We start from the raw sequence: 11276 nt of genomic DNA on the forward strand, positions 1-11276 counted from the left end.
GGAATTTCGAGTATTGCTCATTAAACTTGAGTACTCATTGAGTAGTCACATCACCAAAACATTTGGGACTAAGAAACACATGTTCCTCAAATAAAACATTACCTGACATTCCTTAAACAACAATTTGCAACCAACCAAATATGGATACCCTAGTGGCAAGAGCATGCGCATCATTTTTTATAGGCTAAATTTTAAATAAAACTCTCTGTGGTTTCACTAATTTTTAGATAAAGGACTGTGGTTTACTTTTTTTTTTTTTTTTGTCAAAATGAGAATTGAGGTTTTAAACTTTTAATAAAACAATGACCTTTTGAATTAATGCTATTAAAACCATCTTTAACGACTTGAAAATGAAAATTTTCAAGAATTAAAGTTGTTTAATATCATATTTGCTATGAAACTACATTTTTTATTTTCGAAAATCATATTTTTTAGAACTTTCTCTCTTTACCAAACATCATCTAAATAATCTCAAAATAAAAAAGTTGAAAAATTAAAATTGCTTAAAATATTAGCACTTCTTAAAATATGTCATTTTTAAAGTCGTCAATGGTGATTTTAATTGTATCAATCGAAAAAGTCCTTATTTTGCTAAAGTCGAAAACCTCAATTCTTACTTTTAAAAAAAAGTAAACCACAGTCATTTATCTGAAAATTAGTGAAACCACATGAATTTTATTTGAAATTTACCCTTTTTTTTATACTACAAGACCCAAGCAAACGCCCCAAGTATATAGCATATATCTAGTGGTAGAATTTTTATCAACAATATTGCTCGTCCAGCCAACATCATTAAACCCGTGAAGAACAGTGAAAAATGTTGGAGAAAAAAGATGACATTATATCGTGTCATTTGACGACCAAATCAAGCATATAAAATCAAAAAAAATTCAGTTAATTTAATTTTTAAATAATTATACATCATTATCTGATATATCAGTAAAAAGTTACAATTTCAATCAATTTATATACGAACTCTACAAAGAAGAAAAACAGTTTGGTAGGTAAGATGAGTGATCTCTAACAATACAAAACATCTCCCAAAAATTTACATAAGCTGGTTTTATTCTCAAGTATACACGTTATGCTCTATACAGGAATAAATTACCTAAATCTCCACCATCCAAAGCTTTTTTTTCTTTAAAAAGGAAAAATGAAAAACGAAAAATCCCCCCAAATTAGATTAAGCATATTTAAATATCATTCCGAAAACCCTAGCCACCTCACAGGATTAGTGAACCAAATTCCAACAATTTGTCATTATCATGTTAGTATAAACCCCACTGAATCTCCAGGCCAATCCCCAGATTTGAATGTCGGCACTGCCCAACCCGAAAAAGATTAGGAGAATTATCATTCTTGTCTTACATATGGGGAGGAACTCATTTCTGTACTGTAAAATGAATCTTCAGCAGGGATTCCATAAACGTTACCATCCTTTTCTTCATCCCACTTAAGAACCTCTCTTATGTACTTGAATGCCTCATCGACTGAAGCACGTTCCCGTGCTCTGGCCTGCCACACGAACAACTTCTCGCCGGTAATTGAGGAGTATAGCTCCTTGAATTTTTTTGCAACATAGTAGTAAGCTTGGTGAGCCAGGGTTTGATTGTTGTGGTGAGCCCTTAAAGGGCTAAAATCTCTAAACCACTCACAAGTGGATAGATGAGCTTGGTTGATCTTGTCTTCGAATGCATCGTATTTATTCAGCAAAAGCACAAAAGGAGTGTCCCGAAAACACGGGTGCCTGACTAAGCTCTCAAACAGGTCCCTGCAAGCCAGCATTTTATTAGTAAGAAGACCTGACCCTGAGGCCCATACCTGATCATAGTCACTCAGTGCAACGCAGAAGATTATTGCTCTCACATCTTCAAACATTTCCAACCATTTGCAACCGTCATGCAATCCTTTGGAACTTATCCGAATTAGTTGGTATCTGGGCATATAAAGTTCCATTATTAAATGTTCAACATCGAGCTGAACTGCAAGTAAAAATGGAATGAAAAGAACAAAGATCTTTACTTGGTAAAGGAAGGTTGACAGTCGAAGTCTTCATTATATATCTCGGACATGGGGCTTCTGTCATCGAAACAGAAATCCATGAAAGTGAGCCCATTGCTCTGGGTAACCCCTTCAGCATATAATATGTCCCTTTCTGAAGGTTCATACTCATTGCTTGATATTTCAACAGCCTGCATTAAAGGAAAAACAATAAACATCAACATATGCAAGTTTGACTATTGAATGGATAATTCTACACTTTGACCCAAAGCAAAAATAAAATGGCACTTCAACAAGTTTCTGCCATCAATATGTAAGAGGATTTGCATTTCAAGCTAATTTCTACACTTGAGAGAAAAAACAATAGATTAAAACAATGAATTAGTTAATCCCAATTGTTTGATTTCATTAGCTTAATAGACCTTCCATCCACCAGCGTGTGTTTATCGGGTCCGAGCTCGACCTCTCAATTATCTTATGAGTTTCACTTGTGGTTTCCTTTCTCCCTCGTGGCTTTGAAAATAAAGGGGCTATAGTAATGGAGGCCTAACCTTCTCGAACCTGAATAAAAGGTAAATTGGAGACCAAAACTTGAAAAGATTGAAACAAGCCTCTAAAAGAACATGATTATGCTCGTATAATTATTGTTCTACATCGGCTTTTTCTTGTTTCCTTTCTTATTTTCATCTTAAAGTTCTATTTTTGACTTCTTGCTATGCCTTCGGTACAACATTTATAGCATAAAGGTTCACTTATATCTCAGTGCCAAGGATAGATGACCACAAAAATACCTACTTGTCTGCGAGGCATCTCTGAGTTTGTCCTACACGTCACAATGATTAAAGGATCATTTTCTGAGATATCCATGCTCATTAAGTCTTTCATGCCTCTCTTTTCTAAGAATGAGAAGAGCTCGTCAAGAGAAATTTATCCCTTTTCTTGTTTTACTAGAGTTTCTCTTGAAAGAATTTGTCCTTTCTTGTTTTACTAGATTTATTAAATTGAGAAAATAAATCTTCATGCTATGGTATCATCTGCTTTTGGAACTAGGGTTTCTATGGATGGCATTCACCCTATAGGAACACCATATGGAAAAAAGGAAAGAAGATCCCTTTTCATGAAAAGGTGTTAGAATACTGCAACAAAGGTTTACGGTCTTTTAGCTAAAGTTAAAGGATTTATTCTATTCAATGTTTTCAAATTAGTTAGGAATATCATTTAGGAAGGAGTCCTATTATTTAAGTTATGAGCTCTTCTAAATAAAAATTCTGTGTGTAATTGGGATCCTTATCTATTTAAAGGAGCGGATCCTATTCAATAAAATTAATCATGAATTTTCAGTCAAAAAAAGAATTCAGGGAGTTTGGGTGATCTCTTATAGATCATCCTTGAGCTTCAAAGAACAGGAAAAACAAGGGAAATCAAGGATGTTGTTGTAAAAGCCCTGTGACGAGGAGAGTTAAACTTTACAGGAAAGAGAAAAATATAATATCTAACACGCAATCATTAGATACAGACTTCGAGATTCCAATTTGACAAAAAATAAAATTTATATTCAAGGAAGGTAGCTCTTAGAAGATCAGAAGAACCAATAACTACTTTGTTTCAAACAATGATAAAAGTAAAGATCCTTAAGGCATACCTGATCTAGAAAATACTTGGCAACATCAGGAAGATTCAATTCCTCCCTTCTCTTGTATGTTTCCTGGATAGCATCATCCTTCCAGACCTCATCAACTATAGGAGCATACTCTCTTGTTGCCGCAGGGAAAAAGTTATCCAAGTCTCCAGAAGCCATTATATCAAGTAACCAGTCAGAAAAATGCTTCGACCTCTGGTTTATGGAGTAGATACACTGCTGACTTGCTTCAACTCCTGTTTGCCCAAGAATTAATCACTTCAACCACTTGCTTCTCTCTCTCTCATATATGCATATAGAGTCACAGACACATGTGCTAATGTATTTAAATTATTAACATGAAATGCCCTTTTCAAAGGCGAAATTCCAATTATAGCACAGATGGAAAAACAAACTCTGGGAAAAAAAAAATAGTACAGAACTAATTAGAGAATTTTCTTTCAATTATTATGGCAGAGTAATATATTTACAAATGAAACTTAGCAACTCCAGCTTTACCAATTGATTCCAAAGAAATCTAGAGTAGACATCAACTGAATAGCAGATAATATATTTCAAGTAAAATTTCACAATAAGAATGAAGCAGAATTGGCATGAACGAGCTGAGCTCTAAATACTTGGGAAGTGATCTCAAACAAAAGATGATCATCGAGCAGTTGCTGTTCTCAAAATTTAGAGTCAGTTTGCTGCTTTCTTATGGTCTTGCCAAACCTACTATTGAAAGAACAAGTCTCCTAGTTTGATGCCAAATGTCATTTGGTATAATAAAAATGAAGAAAAAAATAAATTCTATAAGAAGTTGATGCTTCTTTACAAAATGATTCCGATTGTGAAGATTCTTCTCCACTCTAGATGAGTTTTTTGTTACTCTTGTTCTTTCTTGTGACTTCAGAAATAAGGGACATGAAGCTGAATGCATGGAGGAATCTCACTATAAAACTAGATATATACATATGGAATGAAACTCCATCAGTTCTTTTGCGGTTGTCACAGGGACAATGAATTTTGTCCATGATATAGAATATGCCTCAACCATGAACTACTATGACTTTTTTGTTTCTCTTCTCTCAACCATAACTAGCTACTTCCTGTACTCTTTTTCCAATTGCAGTTTCTCCTTTTTTTCTTCTTTTTAATTTCTATTCTAGGGCCTATTCAGCTTCCTCCCCACTTCTTTCCTTTTCTAAAACAGCAGCAGCTAGCTATGCTGCAGTTGAATTATTACCAGATTAGGTGGATTTGTGCAGATTGCTTTCTTTTTCAAACAGAAAAAGAATATTCTTGAGTTGATCTATATGAGTTGTACGCTTGGCATGCATCAAATTTGCACCTAGTTAAGATGATCAAGCATCATGTTTCTTCCCCTTTATAATTTTCGAACTTCTAATAGTATATACTTTTTAGCATAAATTGTATGATGATAATCAGAACAGAGGCTGGTTGTAGCATTACTTGAAGTAATTCTGTCTGATCAAGCTAAAAGGACCTAGGATAAAAGTATGTGTCGTATCAAATAATACAAATGATGTGATATGTAAGTTTAGTGAGAAAGTTCTAAATGGAGGAACTTAACGTGCTAAGCAACATATTGTTCGAGGGAGCTAGAGCACCAAAACTGTGTAGTCCATGTTTCTGAAGGAATTCAAGAATTCATTAAAAAGAATGTATTAAAAGCCTCAGCTATTACGCAGCACAATCATGTTTCCTGGTTTTGAGGATGTAGATGCTTATGTGGTTTTGAGGATGTAGATGCTTATGTAATTAGTGAATAAATAAATAAAAATAAAAGAATAAGAAGATCAAGGGAATAAGCACTAGCTCTGTTAACATGTATTCTATTCCTAATGCAGAAAAGGTGAAGCAACCATCATCAATGAGGCATGTATTTTATATAGTTGTTTCGGTATCTTCAATTTTATTTTGGTTATTATAAACTGAAAGGAAAATGACTGTATTCTCGACTCTCTACTTCTCTTTCTTATTCAAAAATTATTTTCCAAAACCAAAAGAAAAAAGCTGAAATAAACTAGTAGTTCTCACACCTGAAACAGATTCTTCATCATTCATGGAAGCGGTTTCATTTTCCATCAAAGTTTCCTCTTCAAATCTCTCCCGTCCTTCAAGTAATATACTTAGGTATTTGTACAAATTACTTTGAATCATAATCTTGATGTTCTGCAAGTCTTCTGAAGTGAACCTATTCCCATACAGAAATTTTGCCTGATCCATTAAAAGAAAATATATCAATAAATGACTCTGCCATGCTAAAAAATTGAAGGTATCAGCAAACTGTCTCCAAACTAATATAAATATCATCCAATTAAAAGTATAATCATTTGTTATCAAATACTTGCCAGTATCAATGGATTATCCTATACTCAACAGCTATCACAAATGGAGATAAATTATTATGAAAAGAAGAAAATACATTTATATATAAGAAACAATAGACATCATGAATACAGAAACATTTCTCAGAAAGGGAACAATGCGGACTATATAAACACTTCTTCAGGGGAAAAAAAGCTTTGGCGAATCAGTATTTCCATAAACATTTAACTTTACCAACAGCCAACCTATGTAACTCTCATTAATAACTTGGTAATTTACACATGACCGAAAGTTTTCAGCAAGGTAACAAGATCCCAAAGCAAAAAAAAATGAAATATGCACATTGCAGAGAACACCAAAAGATCATCTTATGTAGTCCAAAACACTAGCATGCAAACAAAACAGTAAATTGCTCTAAAATTTATGACGTGAGTGGAAGAAAATCAAGTTCAAAACTCTGAAACATAAGCCCACCTGCTTGAAGATCGTACTGGTTCCAGATCCTTCCAATCCTAATAACATAAGTTTCTGGACCCTTCCTCCCTCTTCCAAGTACTTAGACACTGACCTACCAGAAAAGGTAGTTGGATCTTCATTTGGGCCTAAAGGATTAGTAGATGGTACAGGCAGCGAAAATAACGAACAAATGAAACGAGTAGATGCCTGCCTACCAAAAATTAAATGCTTGAATTAAATTCAAAAAAAATTGTTTAATCTAAGATTTCAATACAGTTATATGCAAATATTATTCACAGATTACGAGAGAACCTTTCCCCATATGTTTCCTTTTATCTTATTTTGGCCTTCTTCTTCATAAGACCCATCGTCATACACCCAAAAATGTGTATCCCGGGGGCACTGCACCTTGGCCAGCTGAAATGAATGCCAATGAGAACAAAAATAAAGTTGAATTTTCCTGAGCCCATCAGCCCAACCAGATTATCACGATCAAATGATGCAACCACCATATTAAAACATAAGTTATCCAAGGCTTTTGGCAAGTAGAACAATGAAGGTATCAAAATGAATGAAATTTACAAAGCCTTAATATTATCCAACATGTCAATTGCTTTATGCATTAAATATAGAAAAATTAAGTGCCAAACTATGCCATTAGAGGGTGCAAAATAATTTAAAACACCTAACAGGCCTTCATTCGAGTTTATATTATGTCTTCTTAATTGTATCTTACTTTTCTTAATTCATACTGTCCTCATTCTCAAGTAAGGAGGAAATAAGCTCTGATAAACTGCTCTTGATCCCAATCTAGTTACAATCAGCATGGTGCTAGAAGAGAAAATGACAAATGTTGAAAAAAAAAAAAAGCAAGCTTTAAAGTAAAAATGTCGATGCATCTGTAAAAATGTCAGCCTTTGCATCTCTCTCTCTCTTCAAGGTGATCTATGCTCAATACAAACGATAAGCTTTAAAGTAAAAGCTTTTGCTTTATGAGATTAAAAATTAAAGTCATACAAAACCACCTCACAGAATGAAGAACCTACTCAAAAATTGCATGAAACAGAAAACGCATCAGAAATTTATTACTGAATATCTTCTGCCTAAGCAACGGTACAAGAGGCATGATCTAGCTCCTGGAGTAGTTCTAAGCAATTCAGTATCTAGTGGTTACTTCAGAAGCTCAATTCAGTTATTCGGTGTTTCAGCATTCAACCGCTAATGACCAGAAGATACACAATTGTAATAATGTTGATGATGCTGGTGATAATTATAATTATAATAATAATAATCATCAAAGTTCTTATGCCAAGATAGCATAATCACAATTCTTCTTGATTTTGGAGTGCCAGGCAATAGTTTGATTTTCCTTGTTCTAAGTATATGTATCAACTACCAATATTACTCATATACTCCTCCAAAAGGTCAGTGCAAACACTAGAAAAAATAACACTTCCAATTTTCAAAATGCCAAAGTAAAAAACCCTTTGCAATTAATTGACAAAGAAAACCTACAAAAGCTATAACAAATTACGAAAAACTCATTCTTCACTAGAAAACAATAGACAAATGAATTGTATAATCTTTAGAATAGGGAACGCCTTTGGATTAAACTCCATATTAAACAATATATGTACTTTGAGCTAGCACTACTAGGCTAACTATGGCAGCACAAGTAATAAACTTGTCATGAATTTATCTGGCAGTCTGCATGATCCCATTAAATTTTTAGTCAACATAGTCCTTTTCCAATTTTCATTTCTTTCACTCATAAACTGGTGTGCCAAATATTATCTCCTCAATCAATTAATATTGGAGTTCCCCCATTTGGCCCTATTATTTAATTTATCATTCATACAAATAGGCTATGTTTGCTTTTCTCCAAAAATGGAGTTGAGACCAAATATATGTCTCCTATACAAAAGTGCGAGTTAAAGTGTATTTTCAAGACTTGGAAATATGATAGAAAATCAAGTAAAGACAGTATAAAAGTAGACAAGATGAAGGAATATGATAATGAAGTTTATTGATAAATGAATTGAGCACACTAATAATAGAAAATCACAACAGTGTCACACCCACCGTAGGGACTATGTCCCCTCACAGACCTCTGTCCAAAAGCAGAAGGTCCTCAAACCAAACAAAATACCAGTTACCTTAGCTACAGTACCCTACCCCTTATTTAATAGCCTACACACACTCTCATACTGACCTAATCAATACTAACCAGCCACATGGTCACCCTGTTTGCCCTTCTTCTTTCTCTCATAACCCTCCAAACTCTAGGCCCAGCTCTTTTAGGATTGTCCACTGCCTTTGGGTAAATTACATCCATGGCCACTGGGCTTTGCCCATTTTCAGGGTATGGTCATTGAACTTCAAAACATAACATAAAAGCTTTGATTTCCACTGCATCATGCACCATAAATACAAACTTATAAAGGGATGATTACAGAAATAATTTCTATAACTATTAGCAAAGCCGAAAAGTTTGGAAAGAGGCTATCATCTATCACCAGAAGCATCTCCATGTAGTCAACTAATGATTTTACAAAAATTCTGATTTGTTAAGATCTCTAGTTTCACACTTGAATATATGAAGAACCACATTCCTTCATCCATTGAATTTCATGCGCAGTATTCAGAAGGAAGAATATCAAAATTTATGCTTATTTGGATTACGGATATTCTCCTCTAAGCAGTAATGCTTTCTAGAAATGAACATATTGCAGCAGCCTAATTTTGGTTAGACAAATAATTACTGTCACTATTTTTTCTTTGGTCTAGACCAAAGGTATCCTTCACACAATCATGATCCGGCCTTGTGATCCGGCTTTAGTCACGGCTAAGGCTCCTCACTCTTCTCTGACGATGTATCTAGGGGAATAACATGATATCACTTCCCACAAACTCAGTGTGAGCTACAACCCCTAGGTTGTCACTAAACTTAATTGACAGACAAAATTCTTTTTAATTTTTGATGAACATTGACAGGCAAATTTGGCTAAGTGATAAGAATGGAAAAAGCAATTAAATACCTTCAACATTCGGAGCTCAATCTTGGTGATTTCTCGGCCATTCATGTAAACCTTTGTGTTCCCATTGCTTGCATCCACTCGTAGCTTACCACCAATATTTAGTTTGGAACTAATTATCCTATCAGGCTTATCTCCCTCCTGAAATTTGAAAAAAAAAAAATAAGTGAAACAAAGAAGGAAGTCATTTCTGTATCAATTAAACACTTTTTTTCATTTATTTTGTTTTCACCTTTCCCCATAGTCCTGAATCCTTATCGTACCAATACTTTCCAGGCTTCAAATTCTGAGGGGGGATACGACACCCTAAAACCTCAGCTAATTCCTCTTGCATGAGTGGCCTCCCATTCACGATCAGTTGCTCGGGTCTCAGCTGATTGGCAACGCACTCTTTCTCCGCCTTCATAATCTGTTTAATCTCCAAAGGACTGCAAACTTTTGCCAAAATCCTTGAACACTTGCCCAAACTAGACCTCTTTGATTCATCAATTGGAAACCTAATGCAACTGACACATTTCCTGCCTTCAGGCATCGATCCCATTGTCTTAAGCAAGCAATTGCTACAATACCTGGCATCACAAACCAAACACGCCTCTCTCTCCTTAATCCTACTCTTTTTTCCACATCTACTGCAAATTCTTTTCTTCCTATATCCTCTTCGAACCATCGAAGATACCGGACCTACAGCATCAGTAGGAGCACTCGACTGCGCTGATGAATATCCATCCTCCTCTGTTTCCGAATCCCTTGGACTAGGAGTATTGAATTTCACTACACGTTTCCCTTCATTTTCCCCGGCCTTTTCATCATCATCATCCTCTCTACCATTAGCAACTTCAGATTCACCGTTCTCTTCTCTTCCTTGTTCCTTACTTTCACCATTAACTCCCGTCGACGAACTCGTCGATTCTTTAAGAATAAAACTGGCACTCCCGTTCCTATAACGGCTGAATTTGGCAATCTTGGGAGCACTGATCGGGGCAACCACAGGGATAGAACTGTCTTTGTCATCGGAAACGGAAACGATAGAAGGAGAACGAATTGAAAGCGAATCAACGTTTACTGGATCAACACGGGGGACATCGTAAGGAACGGGAGGACCTTGGTACTCAACGGCGATGGAATAATCGAGGTGATCTTCATCTGGTAATGGAGCACCAGCGGGTAACATCTTTCTCAAAACTTCTTCCCATGTGTTACCTTCTGGTTGCCCAGTTTTCAGAGCTGCCATAATCCAAAATGATTACTGGTTTTCCGAAACGAAGAAGGAAAAGAATCTGAGGAATATAGATATTCAAGAAGAGTGGGAGCTAGAGAGACAGAGAGATGGAAGAAACTAGACGGAGTGTTGAGTAACGGAAAAGTCAGTTTGATTAGTAGAAGTGGTAGTACAAAAATGACTGTCAGTTTCCGTTAGATTTGACGTGGCGGTGTTTGGCAGGAGTTTTTAAAGATTTGAGCGAGTTAAAGTTTGGCATTGCGGTGGGGTTGGTGATGGAATATTAAGATACTTTGTGGAGGTAATATTTATGGGCTAATTACAAATTTGGGTCTTTTTGAAAGCTAATTTACATATTAAGTCTAGTTCTTTTACTTCTTATAAATTTACACACTTTCATTTTATTTGGATAAAAATACATTCATCTTCCTCATTTTCCTTTTCTCCACAGACAGATCGAAACAGCAAGTCCTTTCCTTTTATTTTTTCTTTTCATTTTTTTTTTTTTGCAACAATTGAGACAACAATCAAGTAAACAATACAATCCAAGAGCTATAAGTTTTGTTCACCCAACAATTCAAATTCATGGAAGTCT

At 35.1% G+C, this 11276-nt stretch overlaps 1 protein-coding gene across 2 annotated transcripts; it reads right to left on the reverse strand.

Annotated features, from left to right (window-relative positions):
• Nucleotides 1–1019: 1019 nt before the first annotated feature.
• LOC136202224 (extra-large guanine nucleotide-binding protein 3-like) lies at nt 1020–10824 on the reverse strand. 2 transcript variants are annotated; one of them, XM_065992727.1, is made up of 9 exons: nt 9695–10824; nt 9466–9603; nt 6740–6844; nt 6446–6634; nt 5683–5860; nt 3644–3876; nt 2023–2192; nt 1867–1936; nt 1629–1771 (listed from the first exon to the last, which is right to left on the reverse strand). In XM_065992727.1, exons 1-9 carry the CDS (start codon nt 10691–10693, stop codon nt 1760–1762), a joined length of 2094 nt encoding a protein of 697 aa, XP_065848799.1. In that variant the 5' UTR covers nt 10694–10824; the 3' UTR covers nt 1629–1759. The 2 variants fall into 2 exon arrangements, with proteins under 2 accessions (XP_065848798.1, XP_065848799.1); XM_065992726.1 differs by having other exon boundaries at nt 1020–1936.
• Nucleotides 10825–11276: the final 452 nt, after the last annotated feature.

This window comes from Euphorbia lathyris, chromosome 8, assembly GCF_963576675.1.
Source record: "Euphorbia lathyris chromosome 8, ddEupLath1.1, whole genome shotgun sequence".
NCBI classification, from domain to species: Eukaryota; Viridiplantae; Streptophyta; class Magnoliopsida; order Malpighiales; family Euphorbiaceae; genus Euphorbia; species Euphorbia lathyris.